The sequence below is a fragment of the Arvicanthis niloticus genome, chromosome 8 (assembly GCF_011762505.2).
Source record: "Arvicanthis niloticus isolate mArvNil1 chromosome 8, mArvNil1.pat.X, whole genome shotgun sequence".
Classification (NCBI taxonomy): domain Eukaryota; kingdom Metazoa; phylum Chordata; class Mammalia; order Rodentia; family Muridae; genus Arvicanthis; species Arvicanthis niloticus.
The window spans coordinates 55,492,473-55,510,589 of record NC_047665.1 but is presented as its reverse complement, the minus strand read 5'-3'; the positions used below and the strand labels follow the sequence as shown (position 1 = coordinate 55,510,589).

The 18,117-nt window shown below is 44.2% G+C and overlaps 1 protein-coding gene across 2 annotated transcripts; it reads left to right on the top strand.

Moving 5' to 3' along the window:
* The first annotated feature begins 435 nt into the window (after nucleotides 1-435).
* On the top strand, nucleotides 436-16,633 carry Asb13 (ankyrin repeat and SOCS box containing 13). Of its 2 annotated transcripts, XM_034510917.2 has the most exons (7): nucleotides 476-645; nucleotides 8,727-8,914; nucleotides 10,138-10,288; nucleotides 11,226-11,360; nucleotides 14,227-14,418; nucleotides 15,028-15,178; nucleotides 15,335-16,633. In XM_034510917.2, exons 1-6 carry the CDS (start codon nucleotides 603-605, stop codon nucleotides 15,153-15,155), a joined length of 837 nt encoding a protein of 278 aa, XP_034366808.1. In that variant the 5' UTR covers nucleotides 476-602; the 3' UTR covers nucleotides 15,156-15,178; nucleotides 15,335-16,633. The 2 variants fall into 2 exon arrangements, with proteins under 2 accessions (XP_034366807.1, XP_034366808.1); XM_034510916.2 differs by having other exon boundaries at nucleotides 436-645; nucleotides 15,028-16,633.
* Nucleotides 16,634-18,117: the final 1,484 nt, after the last annotated feature.

Sequence of the window (18,117 nt, the reverse complement as noted above, 5' to 3'; positions counted from 1 at the left end):
AACTGGTTAGTGAGACACGGGATTAAAACTGTCAACCGAGAAACGTGGTTTTCTTTAATGAATATTAACTGTTTGAAAGTTACGATTTTTTTTTAAATGGAAGAATCAGGCATTCTGATCACCATCTTCAGTGAAGCACTCTTCTTGAAAGTTCAAGGCATGAAGAAGAGACTGAATACTTTGCTCAGCGGTGGTATCAGTGTAAACCACAGGAGGAAGTTTTGGCAGCGAGGCACATTTTGCACACGAACGTATCTTTTAGATAGGACACCGGGATTTAAGCTTTTCTTTTAAACACAGGATTTGCTAATGGACATATATTCACACATGTCAACACGGACGCACATTTTGCACTCTTCTGTTTTGCGTGTGACCCTTCGGCGGTGACAGCGGAGTGGGGACGCTCAGGTGGCACGCGGCGGATACAGAAACTACAACTCCCAGCGGTGGCCATGGTAGCAGTCAGGCCCCGCCCAGCGGCCTGCGCTCCCGGGCAGGTCCCGGCTCAGGTCCCGGCTCAGGTCCCGGCTTAGGTCCGGGATCAGGTCCCAGCGCTCGGAGTCACAAGGCCGGTAGGCAGGGGCGCCCAGCGGGCGAGCCGCATGGAGCCGCGCGCCGGGGATGGCTGCTTCCTGGGAGATGTGGGTATGTGCTTCGAGCCGCAACGGCCAAGGGCACCACACCGGGGCTGGAGTCAGAACCAGCAGCCCAGCTCTTGGGGACAGAGCAAGCTCATGGGTGGCCTTTGTCCCGGAGATGGGCATCGCGCGCCGTTCCTAGTTGGTGATCAGAAGCGTTGGGGTGGGATGTAGTGATTCGAGTAGGGTTCGGGTGATCCTGGTCATCTCAGACCGGTGTTTTATGTCTGTCACCTTGTTTCTACCCGGTACAGTGGGGCTGGTCTTTTCTGTGATGCACCAGGTATGGGATTCAGGACCGCCAGTCTACCAAGAGCACTGTTCACTTTAGGGAGCATGCGGGGTCATTGCTCAATTCAGCGGTAGAGTCTGGGAAGTGTGCACTGGACGCACTGGTTGGCAGCCTCATCAGAAGCCCACTGTGGTCACTACACCACCTCCCGTGTGTATGGTACAGTGTATTGCTTGCGGGGGTTACAGCATCCTACACATACACCCAGCTGCAACCAGGGAGTCTGCTTCAGAATGAGGTCATGGCCCAACACTGGGACCTACCTGGTGCTAAAGAAGTGTTCTTTGTACCTTTGGGGCTGTCGTAATCCATAAAATGGATTCGAAGGCAAAGGAGAATTCTTTGGAGAAGTATATTTTTTTTTTTCTTACAAAATAATAATATGGTAAATAGAAAGAACAATGACATTGTACTTCGATAGCTTGAAAAGAAAAAGAAAGAAAGAAATCCAAAATGTTCCTTTACACGAGTTTAAAAAGTAGTGTAAAGAAAATCAAGTTAATTTAGCTGACTGGAAAATTACAGTCACAACAAGGCAGATATTTTAATTGATTTCTGCAAAACAAACACCTTCAGAATTATCAAAGACTCTTTAATAAGCACCTATTTTTCTTGGCATCCTAGGTTGGCACAAGACTTTGATCCTGACAGCCTGGTCGGTATTTGATTCTTGTGAATATGAAGTGGCATCAGAGCCAGGCATGGGGGGGGGGGGGGACCACTTACCTGTAATCCTAACTCTCAGAAAGCAGAGACAGTAGTGACATGAGTTCTAGGCCAACCAAGGCTGTATGTCACAATCTTGTCTCTAAATATTTTAAAACACACCACTCCCGAGTATATTTTCTGCATAGCTTGTGGAGAAGAAAATCATTCTTGATTAGCAGGTTCATACATATTAGGGTTCTTGGATATTTTTGACATTGTAATTTTAAAAATTTAATAGGCGTCTCCAAAATGTGCCCTGCTGGTATTTGTATTTCTGGCCTAAATGAATAAGCTGAAGGTGTTGGATCCAAAACAGTATCACTGTTCCAGTAAAAGTGGAACCTACCACAGGGAACTTTAACTGTGTAACATTCTGACTTATAATTCTATATTCCTGCGGTATGGTAACCGGAATATTTATGCATACCACTTTTAGATTGCTTTCGCTTGCTTATGTAGCTATATTCCTCTTCTCTCGATTTCATGAAGTCTTTGGAGAGAAAGGATGCAATAGATCTTCCATGTGTCATTAGGAACCTACTGGCTTTACCATTTTTTATCCCTGTGGCATGCTCAGTCTTAGCAAGGATTCAGGATGCTTTTCAAGGCTTAGAGTGATACTTTGAATGGTTAGAATGGAAAACTTACCCTAAAATAGGAATTCAAAGAGAAGTTGACAAACAAGCTCGAAAGCTTATGAGGCTGATGAAAAGTCTTTTCTGAAGTTCTTCAACAGGGACAAAGAAGATAAGCCAGGGCTGGAGGTTCTTACTGGTAATCTCAGCTGCTGGGTGGCCCAGATAGGAGGCTTGTGAATTTAAGGCCAGCTCAAGCTACTACCAAGAACCTCTCTCAGAAAAATAAAAAAACAAACAAGACAAGATAGGATGAGAGTGCAGGGCTTTGTGGTATGAAGCCCAGACTCACTGTGTTTTGTGGTTGGGCTGTGGGAACTAAGGGAGTGTACCCTCACTTAATAAACATTTTAGGGTGACTAAAGGCAGGCCTCAAATTACTGAGTGAGTGAGGGGACAGGAAGGAAAGGAAGAAGATCACCTGTTCTAAGTGAGCTCCTGTTTCAGCAGCGTCAGCAAGAGGACTCTGGGCCTGCGCCAGCTTCCTGGTTCTTTTAAGTAGTTGCAATCTGTTTCACTTTCCCTTACTCTCTTTCACTTTCTTTTCCTTACTTGGTCCTTTCAAGTTGCTGTTCCCTGTCCCTCTTTGAAGGCAAGCATTTCATTTTTTTTAAACCTCATTGTATGTTTTTTTTTTTTAAAATATTGATGGTAATTATTGTCTCCCCACCCCCTTTACATGAGTGCCTTTTAAAGTCACATCATAGGTCATTTGCATCATGTTTTATTTTGTTTTGTCAAAGACTATTTAGGAGATTCATAATTAAAACATTTTAAAAGATATGCTCGAGAACTATCTTACAAACTAACAAAAAGCAGCCCAAATTTAAAGTAAGGATTTCTACAAGTAAAGAGCCATTTTTCTCTTGGAAGTCAAAGTGCCTGTCAATTTAAGGTCTGTTAAAATTTAAATACAGACTGTACAATTAAAGCTGGGTGATAATGATCAATAACACCTGTTAAGTGTTTACTTGGGGCCATTCTGGGGCACACATTGTGTTTAGCCGTCCTAGGATTCTGAAGAACAGACACTGCCATCCGTACAGTGGGGAGGAGGATGAACCCCCAAGTGTATAGAGATAACCCCAGAAGACGAAGAGGGTGGGCTCCTACACCTATGCCAATGCTTGTATCCCTTTACTGCCTTTGTAAGGAGGTTTGGAAAGGTAAAGGGGTCACACACTTGGCTCTCCCTGCTGCTGTGTCAGTTGTGTAGTATCTCTGAAGTCCTCGGCTCCAGAATTCATTGTTAAGGGCACAGATCTTAGTTTTCCAAGACTCTGGGGATGCGTCACTCAGGACCTTGAACTTTTCCCCAAGAGCTAAGTAAAGATAAGTGTGCTTTGAAGCATTCCTTGCAGCATCTTGTTCCCATTCATAAGCATTCACAGTTCTTCCCTGGTGGTATCCCAGCATGTGTGGCTGGCCCCTCCTGTATTTATATTTATTTATCTTCATTTGTTTGATTGTTTTTCTAGATAGGGCTTGTCTGTGCAACAGCTCTGACTGTCCTGGGTACTAGCTCTGTAGACGAGGTTGGCCTCGAACTCACAGAGATCCACTTGCCTCTTCCTCTCAATTGTTGGGATTACAAGTGTGTGCTGGCAGCCCCTCTTTTAAATGCTTTTATTTTTAGTTATTATATGGTTTGTGTGTGTGTGTGTGTGTGTGTGTGTGTGTGTGTGTAAATGCAATGCCTACATCAGACCTCTTGGTGTTGCAGTTAAAGGCAGTTATCAGACACTTGGGAACCAGACTCAGGTCCTCTGGAAGAGGACTATGTTCTCTTAACCACTGAGGCATCTCTCCAGATCCAAGTACACTCTGTTTTATGCTGTGCTGGGGATCACACCCAGGCTTTGTGCATACAGTCAAGCTCTCTGCCAACTGAGCTTCATCTCTAACCTTCAGATCCCCTTCAATGACTTACTTGGAATAAGAATGCCGATTCATATCACATTGTAGAAGGCATCCCTGTGGTTTGACACCCCATTCACAGTCACAGTGATGGACCACTTTGCCCTGAATATGTCCTTGGTGAGTTTGAAGATTTTTTTTTTTTTTTTTTTTTTTTTTTTTTTTACTGGAGTGGGCCTGCTTACTACTGAGTGATGACTGGGCTGGAGAGAAGCAGCTTTAGTAGTCATAGCTACGATCCCTGTCAAAGTTAAGGTCTAGTCCAGCCCACCACTGGACATGTCTATAATATATTGTGGACGAGGGTCTCTGGGAAGTTGGCTTGCTCTGCACTGGGCAGGCTGGGGAAAGGCAGCCACAATCCTAGTTTTCTCAGAGAGTAGCTGGGCCTGGGCTATACACCTACTTCTTGAGCTCATGCAGCAGGTCTCTGCCCTCTGTAATTAAGTAAGGTGCTAATAAACCCTCAGGGAGGAAGCAGGTAAAGAAACTGTTTTGTTGCTTGTCCTGGTATGAATACTCACACTGTAGCTGCCAGGTCAGGAGAGTCTCTGCTGGAGGCTCTCTGCAGCTGGCACTGGCTCACCTTCTGTAAAGAGTGTGGGCTCCATCTCAGAGGACCAGGAACTGAGTAGATAAACAGGTTAGGAACTCAGTCTGCCAAGGACAGTGGGAGCCAGAGACATTGATGCCAACGGAGCACATCTGAGAGATTCCCCCACTAAGGTGAAGCAGGGATACTAGACTGTGTTGAAGAAAAGACTTTGAAGAGGAGTCAGTACGAAGTTTATTAAGTTGAGTTGGTTGAGGTTTATTAAGACATGATAGAATATTCTCTGGGTCTTGTTGGCCAGTTGGTCTGGCCTGGTTGGTGAACTCCAGGTTCAGTGAGAAGACTCCATCTCATAAGGCAATAGAAAACGCAGTTAAGGAAGACACAGGGAATTGACCTCTGGCCTGACATACATGTGCACATATGTATACGTGAACCAGCAAACAGCACACATACACAAGATAGAAATCACTGGAAGACTGTGACTGAGGTCCCATATGGCCATCTTATTATTTGGCTATGTGAGGAGGAAGGGAGATGGGAGCTAGCTGGTAATGAGAGAGCAATTATATAACAAAGATTGAAGATTGAGCCCCAGCCCCAGAGGGAGCTTGCTAAAACAGTGCAGGGGCTCAGGTTTCCAATGCAGCACTACCCTCAAGGACATAATGTTGAGATTCAGAAATGGAACAATTTATCATAACTGGGCTCTTGGCACTGGTTTGGACCAGGCTGAAGTGAAGCCTGACCAGCCAGTTTCACAATTGACTGTATTTTCTGTGCGTACTCTTCAGGAATCTATTTAAGGTTCATATCCACATGTTATCTCCTTCCTTTTCCATTATCCTTTTTACTAGTTGCTACTGTTCTTTATGAAGAGATTGTCTCATTCCTCCCCGATTTATAACTTTAGAGGAGACATCCAGTGGTTAGGAGTATCAGACACAGCCTAGGTGACTAATGCCCTTCCTTGCCATAAAGCTATCTTTCTTTCTGATGTCAGTTGATCATGTTCTTCTCTGGCTTCTTTGTTACTGAGGGGCTATTATTTCTTAATTAGACTTGAAATAACCTGGGCGATACTCCTCTGGGTATTTCTGGGAGAGCCTTTCCAGAAAGGTACAACTACGGAGGGAAGACCCAAAGGAATGTGGGTGACTCCAGTCCACAAGCTGTGGTCCCAGACGGAAGAAAAAAAGAAAAAAAAAAAAGCAGAAAGTGATCGGAACCTTGGTGTTCCTCTCTCTCTGCTTCCTGACTGTGAACTCAGTGTGTGAGCTGCCTCCTGCTCCCAATTCATGCCTTCCCTGCCATGATGGATTTCATCTCTTGCTCTGAGCCCAATTAAAGTCTTCCCTCCTTAAGTAGCATCTGTTGTGTGTTTTGTTGTAGCAGCGAGAAAAGGAACCAATACAGTTACTTTTCAAAAAAATTAAAAATATTTTATGCCTATGGGTGTTTGGCCTGCATACATGTTTGTGTGTACCACACGTCTTCAGCAGCATCAGAGGCCAGAAGAGGGACTTGGACCCTTCAGGGCTGGAGTTAGCAAATGGTTATGAATGGAATGTCATGTGGGTGCTAGGAATTGAGCCCAGGTCTCCTGGAAGAGCAGCCAACACTCAACAGCTGATCCATCTCTCTAACTCTCTTCTAAACACTTGAATAAAGAACATAGAAGTTACCATCTTAATGTTTTCAGCTGTAGAGTTCAGTGTCATTACATTACATTGCACACTGAGCACATCAGTCATCACCCTTCACTCATAGAACTCTTCACCCTGCAAAACTGACCTCATAGACCCATTAGACGATAACTCTCCATTCTCCTCAGTCCCATCACCTTGCTTTCTGTCCCTACAGTTGTGTTTGCTTTATGTGCCTTGTGTGAATGAAATCATATAGCATATGGCCTTTAGTGACTGGCTTATTTCATTTAACATGTTTTCAAGGTTTATTCACGTTGTAGTGCCTGCTCCCATTTTCTCCCTGCATAAAGCTAGTGTTTATATATCACATTTTGCTTATCCACTCATTTCTTGATGAACACTTGCTTGTATTGTCTCTATATTTGTTGTGTTTACTTACAGGAGTATGGGTGAAGGTTTACTTACAGAATCAGAGACAACTCAAAGACAGCTTCATGTCCACCCTAGCATGGGTGATAGCACTGGAAAGCTGGAGTTCACTGTACAACTTGTAAGGAGCTGCACACAGGAGAGTGTGCTTTATAGGCAGCTCAGTTGGTCTGAGCCTCTTCTAGGCTTGGTTTATTTGAGAGTGTCTTTCATTAGCCCTTAATATTTATGTATGTATGAAGAGTGAGAGACCTTATGAATCTGATCAGTTTCAGGGACTTCCTGATGCTATTGAGTTGTTTCCTGGTTTTTATCCTTGGAGAATGGAATGTTTCACCTCCCCTTAGAACATCCAGAACTTGCAGAATCTTAATGAGTTTCCCTCCAAGAATGAATGTTTTATCTCAGAGAAAACTGTTATACAACATATAGGTATGAAGAAGCATCTCATTGCAATTTGAATTTGCATTTCTTTAATGATTAGTGATGTTGACAATCTTCTCATATGTTAACCATTAGTATGTCTCCTTCTGTTAAAACCCTTTGCCCATTTTAAACTTTGATTGTTTTTTATGTTGTTGAATTGTAGAAGTTCTTTATATATTCTTGATATTAATCTTTTATCAGATATGTAACTTGTAAATATTTTTATCCATTTTATGGATTATCTTTTAACTCTGTTGATTGTGTCCTTTGATGGACTGAAGCCTCTCCCCCCTCTCCGCCTGTTCCTCCTCTGCTTCCTTTGCCTCTACTTTTGGCTATCACATTTACTGCTTCTGATTTCAGTCTTTTCACAGTCAAGACTATTGCAGCCGATACTTGTTCTGCTGGAAAATGTGGTTACTGGTAATTGTATTTCTTCTAAAGATAGATCATATAAAGGAAAAAGAGTTGCTTGTCTTTTTCAAATTGTATATTTTATACAATTATAATTCATTTTAGCATTTCTATCCATTTATCCATTCATCCATTCATCCAATCATCCACCTTTTAGGTGAACACAAGCAACTTTGTTCAGCCATAAACTATGCGTGTGTACTAGGTGCTGGGAACACAGTACTGAATTAGCCAAGCTTGACCTGCGACCTCTGTGATACTTCCATGTGCTTGCCAGGGTATTTGGGAGGTTTTGCTTCTGAATTCTCATCACTGGCAATGTTTTTCCATTGCTGCCATTGTGGTGTTTTGAATTGTTGTGGTGTTCACCTTGCTCCTGACTAGGAGCTGCCTGTCATTGCGTCTTACACATCTTCGTATATGGAAGTGGAGCATGCTGACTCCATGTAGATAAGCTGTGGAGTGGCTGTGTGGCAGGAACTGCACATGACACATTAGCTCCACCTCAGGGACTGTTCTGGTTCTAGTGGACGACTCTCCTCCCCTCTCCCCTTCTCTCCTCCGTTTCTCTCCCCACCACCCCAATACAAACCTAAGATTTACCTTATCTCCTTTTTAAAAGTTTCATGAAACTTCTCTTACTTGGGGTTTTTCACTTCTATTGACTTTAAACTGTTAATTTGCTACTTCTCACCATCCCCTCAAACTGTATATTGCTACTTATGGGGCACATCCCTCTTGGTAAGGTAGAGCATACAGAGGTACACTTGTGGAACTGCTGTGCTATAGGGCATATGGCTGTAAGGGATCAGAGGCGAGCAAGAGATGGGCTCACAGTAAGAACCAGATTCATAGCGCAGACACCCTTATATGCCCTGGCAAGAACCTTGAGCTCCACCCTCTAGCTAGTGTGGATTGCTTATGGATTTTAATAGGTAGCACTGGGACCAATTACATGGTCACATATGGTGTCTTGGCTGCCAGTGGGCCCCGGAACCTCATTTGGATTCCTTTGTTTTGATGGAAGCAGAAGGGTCTTAGTAAGGGTTCTGTTTCCTCTTTTAGGTTTCTGGGTGGAGCGCACCCCTGTGCACGAGGCGGCTCAGCGGGGTGAGAGCCTACAGCTCCAGCAGCTGATTGCCAGTGGAGCATGCGTTAACCAGGTCACTGTGGACTCCATCACACCCCTTCATGCAGCGAGTCTGCAGGGCCAGGCCCAGTGTGTGCAGCTGCTACTGGCAGCTGGTGCCCAGGTGGGTGACCATTCAGCATTGACAGCCACCTACTGGCAGCCATGGGGGTTGGTGGGACAGGCTCAGGAAAATACTAGAGAAAAGACTCTAAAAAGTGCAAGGATATAGATAGACAGGCTGCTTAGGGTGCTGAAAGCCACAGGAGGGAGGCGGGATGGTTGCTGTGGACCAGAGCGGGTTCGTGGACGGGGCACTGTTATCAAAGCGGTTTAGCATAGCTCTGCTCTGAGATGACCAGGTAGACTCTTCTGTGAGCAGCTGGGCCCTGGCGCTGAACAGCTGCTGTGTAGGTTTGGATTTTTTTTTTTAAGGAGATCAATCAGTTGTCCTTTTTTATTAAAAGATGAGTAAGTGGAAGGTGGTCTGTTACTTTAAGAAGTGCCGATGGACGGAATCGCTGTGTAGGTTTCACAGAGTTCTTAACTCTAGGATATACAGTGCGAGGTGCTGGCAAAACCGCTGAAATGCGGTGGAGAAAAAAGGTAACAAAACAAACTTGTGACCTGGCTGCCGTCGCCAGTGTGCGCGTTCACTGCACAATTAGTTTTCGCTGCTGGTGGTTTCCATTCTGCAGACTATCTGCGTGCTTGGCAGAGCTGGTGGCATCTGCGCTGCCCTCTGTGCCCGTGGAGAATAGAGGACTCTGGTCTTGGAACTCACCATGCGAGTGCAGAACGAACACAGCACACCATCTACCTTTCCCCAAAGTTTGGGATGGTACAAATTTCACAGTTTTCCGTGTGTACCCACTTAGAAGCCTAACTTGGATTAGTTCTAAGTGCGTTTTTCCCGGTCTAGGGCGTTGGCTTCTTCCTGGCCTGTGATTTTCCATGAGGCATGCTAAGCAGCCTGGAGCATTTCTTTTTAGTCAAAGCTCAACTTAAAATCCATCTTGAAACTTGCTTCCCCAGCCTCAGGCGCTCCTTTTCTGCCCTATGTTTATTATTTGCTTGGGGGTGGTAGTGAGGGTGAGGCTGAGTTTTATCCTGCTCTGGGTGGGAAGAGACCCTCCAATGAGAGATTTCTATATTTAGGAGGCTTCTACATTCCCACCCCAATCCATGCATCTTGTTCTTTGAACTCCCTCTCATGGCTTGGTGCGGACCAGCGAACTGGTAATTTTAAGACATCATCTTTGCAAAGATGGACCCGCATGAAGATTAAAAAGGGTCATCACATTCATTTGCCTCACCCTTTGACATCTGCTTCTTCTGTCATTTGAGGTGGACGCACGCAACATTGACGGCAGCACCCCTCTTTGCGATGCTTGCGCCTCAGGCAGCATCGAGTGTGTGAAGCTCTTGCTGTCCTATGGGGCAAAAGTCAACCCTCCTTTGTACACCGCATCCCCGCTACATGAGGCCTGCATGAGTGGTGAGTCCATGTGTTAAGGACCAAAAGTGCCCAAGTACAAAGCACTTAGTACCCAAGAAGGAGGTTGGCCTATTTGGATTCAGGGAGTCACCAGGAGGATCTCTCTAGAGACAAATAGTTTAAGCAGAAGTTCATTTATCAAAGCTAATCAAAAACAAATACTCTACAGAGAGATTAGAACAGGCCACCCCAAAGTATGGGCAGCCCAGAGAATTCTCAGTTGTGGATGTTAAAGAAGTTTTTATGAATATTTGTGAGGTAGGTGGCATATCCTCCTCCTAAACTATGGTGGGCCAGACTTTTCATTTTAGGATACTTCTCCTTATGATCCCCTAAGGGTGAAAAAACCCCAAAAGGAGAGATTTGGGTCAAAAACCCCAATGCCAGCAATGGTATAATGGCATCAGGTTGCTTGGGCATGTGGACCCTCCATTAGAAGAGAAGAGGGCCCAAGCCTTGATCCAAATGTGCCCTGACAGGAGGAGAAACAGGAAAAAGCAGAAGAAGTGCTTGGAGGGGGGCAACTTGAATAGTGAGAATGCCAGAAAAAGGTTCCTTCATCCAGCAGACTGGCTGGGATGCAGCCTAGATGCTCCCAGATATGGCACAGGGGGACTTGGAGATGAGGGTCAGGATGCTCTTTGCTCCCTGTGTCCAAGTGGTTTCTCACATCTTCTGTCCTCAGCAGGAACGTGGACGTGAGCCTTTTCTATCACGACCAAGTGTGCTAAGAGTTCCTGAGGGGAGAAGGGAGATGCCTTTGGAGTCTCTTAGGACCATGCAGAGTTACCAACCAGCTGCTTTGTATATTGAGATACAGGCTCCTGTCCCTCAGTTTCTTGTAGGGCCACCTTTTCAACTGCTGTTTGTCACGGCTACCATTTCCAGTGTGTGTATTCATGAACATCTCCATCTTTTCCCCCCGACTTATTTCAAGGGAGTTCTGAATGCGTGAGGCTTCTTATTGACGTTGGGGCCAACCTGGAAGCCCACGATTGTCATTTCGGAACGCCTCTACATGTCGCCTGTGCACGGGAGCATTTGGACTGTGTCAAAGTGTTGCTCAATGCAGGTATGCTGCTGTTTTCCCAAGCTACTATTTACCTGAGTGGATAACTTAAGCTGAGCCATGCTAGTAGCCGGCTGGGTAGCAGAAGCAGATAGACTGGTTCTTCCACTAAGCAGAGAGACCTTGGCCTAGGCCTCTGTATCTATAAAACTGAAGAAATAAAACCTGTTGTCCCATATGTTGGGAATATTCTCAATACTGTTTTATAATGCCTGGCAAACAGTTACCGTTTAATCTAATATTCTCTCTCTCTCTCTCTCTCTCTCTCTCTCTCTCTCTCTCTCTGTTTGCGTGTATGTGTGTGTGTGTGTGTGTGTGTGTGTGTGTGTGTGTGTGTGTGTACACATGTATATAGGTGCCTGCAGAAGCCAGAAAAGGGTATCAGGTACCTGGAGCTGGAGTTATAGGTAGTTGTGAGAACAGCATTTCTCAGTCCATCAGCACTTGACAATTTAAGGCTTTTTCACAGCTTTTCCAGAAGAGCAAAGTGTCCTTTGCAAGTGTCACCAATGTACCTCCTCTGATGATCCATTGGTTTAAACTAGGTCTTATTCCTGTAGTCCAGCTTTGTCAAATTTAGAAGGAAAGGGACTGTACCACCCTGGAGCTATGGGTGGGTCTGTCTTCTCACCCCACCCCAACTTTCTATAGTTTTAAAGGGAGATTTCCATATATCTAGGAATTAGTAGAATTTGGGGAAAGGGTGTGTGTCTCCTTCCTCTGTGTCGGCAACTAAGCATTGAGAATAGATGTAGTCTGGGGCAGAATGTACCAGAAAGGAGAAAAGAGGGTCCTGAGCCTTGATCTAAACCAGAGTTGAAGCAAGGCATCAGGAAGAGGTAGACCAGATGCCACTTTAATTTTTGATGAACTCCTTTAACAAGATTGTCTTTTATATTTTCTCCTGTGAAGTACTTTTTCATTGTGAAATAGTTCCATCCTATATAGAAGCAGAGAGAAGTAGCATAGGCCTATGGACTCACATAAGCTTTACAAAATCAATGAGATTCTATACTACTGAGGCTGAGCCATAAGCTTGTTGGAGAACCTAAGAGAGCCACATTCCACGTCTCCTGGGAAATGTGCGGCAGTTGCTTGTACAGTGACATCAAAGGTCCTGGCTCTGCCGGCAGGTCTGAGGCCATATATGAAGTGGTCATATGGTACTTCACAGGTGGACAAAGAGGTGGCTGCTCCTTTTCTTTTTGCAGGTAGAGAGGCAGAGTTAAGGAATTAGACCGTGTTTGCAGAGGAAAGATGGTGAGGATCAAAGTCCACTTGTTATGCTTAAGTAATTTTTCACCTGATCACTAACAGTAAATATTTAACTCTTCTGGAAGCGTCCAGAGGTAGTAGATGAGAATTATTTACACTTCCACCTCCTTGGCAGAGACCGTGTTCCTGGGCACGGAGTCATTTGTTCTGATGGTCCAGGATTATGGCCGTTTTCAGCTATGTGCTAGGGTGTTGGGGCAGCCCGAAACTCGCTGGCTTCTGTTTCACTCCAAATCACATTAATCCTATTTTGTTTTGAAGTGAAGATCTTGGTAATGAGCCAGTTTTGACTTCTTTCTCTGAAGCATGGAATTGACAGTTCTCAATGGTCAGAAGGAGTTGGTTGTCTTACTATCTCCCTGCTTGACCAAGACACAAAATGGCCATTGTGCCACAAAGTCCCTCCCTCCTTCCTTCCCTTTCCTTCTGTTACTGCTCCAGCTTTCTAATAAAATGTCTGTTGGTGTTGGCCATCTCTCAATATTCCCACTTTCATTCAGCACTAGTTGAGCCTAGACGTATTGCTGTGTGCACACTCGGTCTATGTTTACAGTCAACTTCTCTCCTCATTGACCCTCCTTTCTATCCATGCAAAGAATGCTAAGTGCACAGTAGGGAGAATATTATTGTCTACTTTGGGAAGGCCGCTTTGGAATAGTCATTCAAAATCCAGACTTATTGGATAAGTCAACAGCATGGCAGGTGGAGGACAGTGTGGCGTTTGTTCTTTTCTTTCCTCTCTTTGTGGGTTCTGGGGATCCAGCTCAGTTCACTGCACTTGTGCTAGGCCATCTCGACAGCCTCAATGTTTTTTTTTTTTTAATGTATTTTAAAATGCTGAATTTAGCCATCTTGGCCTGAACGTGCCCACTCTGGTTTAATATCAGAAACTAAACCAGGTCAAACCTGGTTAAACTTGGATGGGAGACCTAGGAATACCAGAGGCCATAGGCTTAGATTGCTGTGTCTAGCTTCTAATTCCTTGACACTTTCTGTATGCCTCCAGAAAGACGAGGAGAGTGGAGCTTAGTTCACAGCTAACCTTTCATTATCTCTTTCTTCTTTATCTCTCCCAGTGTGTAAAAGAATATATTTAAGGGATATTCATTTATCCAACCAGTTAGTTTTTGAACCCAACATGCCTGTGGCAGAGCAGCTGTGTCACCTGTGTCTGTGTCCACAGGCTGAACCTCTGGAAATCTAGGGACCTGTAAGGACAGACTGCAGGGTACCTCAGAACAAACATTTAACCCATGAGGAGCCTTTTACTTTGCTGTGTGTGTGTGTGTGTGTGTGTGTGTGTGTGTTTTGCTTTTGGGGGATAGATCACATACGATGTATATATAATGTATATATACCATGTATGTTATGTCTTTTATATATACTATATATATCATATATATGATATATCCCTCACTTTGATAAAAAAAAAGTGTTAATCTTGAATTTTGAGAAGATACAGTGGAATCTGTTATTTTGTTTTCTGGGCGGGGATTGCTTTTGTGCTCTGACAAAGGGCGATGTGTTTGCCAGTCTTCCTTTTGGTTGCACACGCTCTTCTTGGTGACAGACATTCTCTGCTGTGGTTCTCCAGGGGCCAATGTGAACGCAGCCAAACTTCATGAGACTGCGCTTCATCATGCAGCCAAGGTAAAGAACGTCGACCTCATCGAGATGCTCATACAGTTTGGAGGCAACATCTATGCTCGGGACAACAGGGGCAAGAAGCCCTCGGACTACACGTGGAGCAGCAGCGCCCCGGCCAAGTGCTTTGAGTACTATGAAAGTGAGCCAGCTTCTGTTGTGCAAATACTCCCATATCCCATGCTGCCAGGAACCACGATCATTCATCCTGGGCCCCCAGTTTGCTAGTTCTTGAATTTATGCTGACCGCTTTGAGTTGAGGCCTGAGCTCCCGTCCTTGGTCACTAGAATGTACTAAGAATTCTTCTGCCTCTGGGGACTGTTTGTGCTGAAGTATCAGCTCTTGTTATGTTCCTGTAGCCTAGAGTTCATGAGCTAGCTGCTAGCACCTCCCCTGGATTAAACCCTTCTCCCATGCCTGACTTGGCTGGATGTGTGACACATGGGCCTCTTGGTCACTTCTTTGCAGGTCTATTTGCTAGATAGTGTCAAAAACAAACCAGCGACTCCTCCCACAAAACAAAGACCCCTGTCTCTAAAGACCCAACCCCATGAGATGAATCCCTGTGGATATCACTGGAACATTATTTCCTGGCTTTTTGCTGCTGGTACCTGGCTCTCTGACCTTTCAGAGATGAGATATGATCCATCCTAATTCTTGGGCTCTTCCAGTTCCCCCTTCATAGGTTGCAGGGTATGCTTCTTCTAGAAACCTTTCTCACGTATTTCCTTGATCCTTTTTTCCCCCCAGAGACACCCCTTACCCTCTCACAGCTCTGCAGGGTGAGCTTGAGGAAGGCCACTGGTGTCCGAGGGCTAGAGAAAGTCGCCAAGTTGAACATCCCTCCCCGGCTCATCGACTACCTTTCCTACAATTGATCTGCAGGCGCGGGGCTGGAAAGGTTGGTGGCCAGCCCAGTTATCACCTTGCTATGCCTAGCCCTGGGCCTTAAAGAGTTCTGCCTGTTTCTCTGAAACACCATCATCGCTGTAGATAGATTGATGCTCCTTCGTGTTCTTTTTTGTTGTCCTTTTTGATGTCTTCTTTTGAACGCCAGAGAAGATCTCTGATGTACCAGGAACCAGTGTCTGGCGTCACAGCTGTGGATGTAACCCTTGCTAGTCTTCTGGAACTAATGCAGTCACTCAGTTCTCCATGTTTCTCCTTTCACCGACCACCCTCAAATAGAGACAGTTCAAGGTGCACAGGGAATTCTGGGGACTCAGAACACTGATGCTGATTGTCCTTTACCTGAGTGTCATGCCACAGAAGCATCAGGTTCTAAGCACTTGACCCCGTGGATTGGGATACCACTCTTCTGGCATCTTGCCACTTGGATAGTTTTTCTGGGGCAGCGGCTGGCACTTTCCAAGGTCTACCTGCACCCAGGTGTATATCACTCAGGAGCTTTACAGATCACAGTGGGGAAGGCTCAGGCTTTGTACCCCCACATCATGCAGTGTTTTTTTGGGATGATTGTCTCCAGTATTAGCACTCAAAGCTGTTAAAAAGTTTATGTTGGGGCCTGGAGAGATAGCTTGGGACTAGGGTTTAGTTCCCAGAACCCACATAAGGCAGCTCACAATGGCCTGTTGCTTCAGCTCCAGGGGATCCGACACTCTCTTCTGGCCTCCTCAAGCACTCAGACATGTATATACATACACAGACACACAGACACACACATACAGACACATACAGACACATACAGACACACACAGAAAAATAAAATAAAATCTTTCAAAAAGTTGGAGAACCTTTAGGAAAAAAATGTATGTGTATGTATATGTATGCATTCATTCACATATATGCTGTAACAAGATTTGTAATGAGCAATGCCAACAATATAAATAATAGCTAATATGAAAGTGCAAAACTTTATCCAGATGAGAATGAGATTCATTAGCCATGGCAGGAAAAGTGGTCACGATTCTTTCCTATAGCAATAAAAACGAATCCTGTACATTGTGGGTGAAATACTAAGTCTTGTGTTCAGACTGAATTTTCCTGGTTGACATTCTATATCTTAACAATACTGATAATACCCCACATACAATAGAGAGAACTAGAGAATTTTCCAGTAGTCAGTCTATACCAAGAAAAGCCACCTTATTGCTGTCAGTCTTAGGTCCAAGTTCTGAGAAAATCCATGTTTTTGCATGGAATAGTAATAGCAATCAATTTTAGAAAGGCACTGGATTCTACCTCTTTCATCTTTGTAACAGAATCTTGCCTCTAGCAATAAAACCCAGTAACCACTTACCCACTGTTGTCTGTCAGCTCCCCACAACCCATTATATCTTTTGGTATAGAATAAGGTTCTCTCACCATTATTGTCCAATAAAAGTGGTTGGATGAAGTGTGTTCTTGTGTCTTGTTTTGGGAACAGATATACCAGGCTTCACTTTGTGTGAGATGAGTGAAGTCACTTCCTCATGAATAGGACTTTGGGTCCTTGTCCACTCTTGCTTGTTTTTTTTTTTTGTTTTTTGTTCTTTCTTTCTTTCTTTCTTTCTTTCTTTCTTTCTTTCTTTCTTTCTTTCCTTCTGAAACAGGGTCTCACTATGTAGTTCTAGATGTTTGGGAACTCATTTTACACCAGGTTGACTTCTAACTCAAAGAGACCTGCCTGGCTCTGCCTCCCAATTACTGGGATTGAAGGCATGCACCATGACACTTGGCTTATTGTCCATTATTAATGATGATAAAAAAGTTTCTTTGCTTCTCTGGGCCCAAATTATCTCAGGTATAAAGTTGGGGTAACAGGTCAGGCTTAGATCACAAAATTGATCTTGACTGATTACCTTTGGCTGATCTCTTTAACTTACAGGTGAGGAAATGAGAGCCATTGTCTTATCCTGTGTGGTGTACCTCCTGAAGTATACGGCACCCTCCCAAGGTCTGAAGAGAATGATTTATACAGGTGTAAAATCTGCAAACATGAACAAAAGCAGAGAGCAATCATAACTATATTCCTTTCATGAATGAGAAGCACTTTAGGCTTATCACCACACACACCACACACACACATTCACCACACACATTCACCAAACATACACATCACACATCACAATCACAATCACACACACACATTCACCACACACACTATATACACACCACACATACTCCTATCTTTAGGTAAAGCATTAAGAGGAGGAGTAGTCTCTGAGTCTGGTGGCACATGTCTGTACTTACTGTACTTATGAGGTTGAGATAGAAGAACCACAAATTTGAGGTCATCCTTGTGTACATAAGGAGAGCTTATTTCAAAAAATCCAAAATAAGGCAACAGTTTAACAGTCCAATAAATATAACGTAGCAAAGAATAGGAAATATGGACAAGAAATTTACCAAAGGGAAACCTTCAAATATCCAATCAGCAAATGCAGGCTAATGAGCATTTAATTCAACAAAATGATATGATATATCATCATTTTACTCAGACAAGGTGGACCCATATGTCTCAAACTGACTTCAGCCAATCTTTCTGGTGCTGTGCTTACAGTCACATGCCGGCACATCTGACTGCATGTATCATCAAAAGGAAGAGCTGACGGTTTGCTGCTAGCTCATACCGGCAGACGGAAATGTAAGATTTACTCATAGCAGACATGCTGATAGATTCGTTCTGGAAAGCTACTGGATGACAGGTAGTATGATTTAAATGAGCCTATGGCATGCTTGAAATAGTCCTGCTTTAATATAAATATACCCTTAGTGACACTCTCAGGCATGCAAGAAGATGCGTGGAGGACATTTGTTGAAGCTGTTTATAAAGGACTAGTTTTTAAATACATGCTATAAAAGTTACGGTGAGTTAGGCTTAACACAAACAGATCTCAT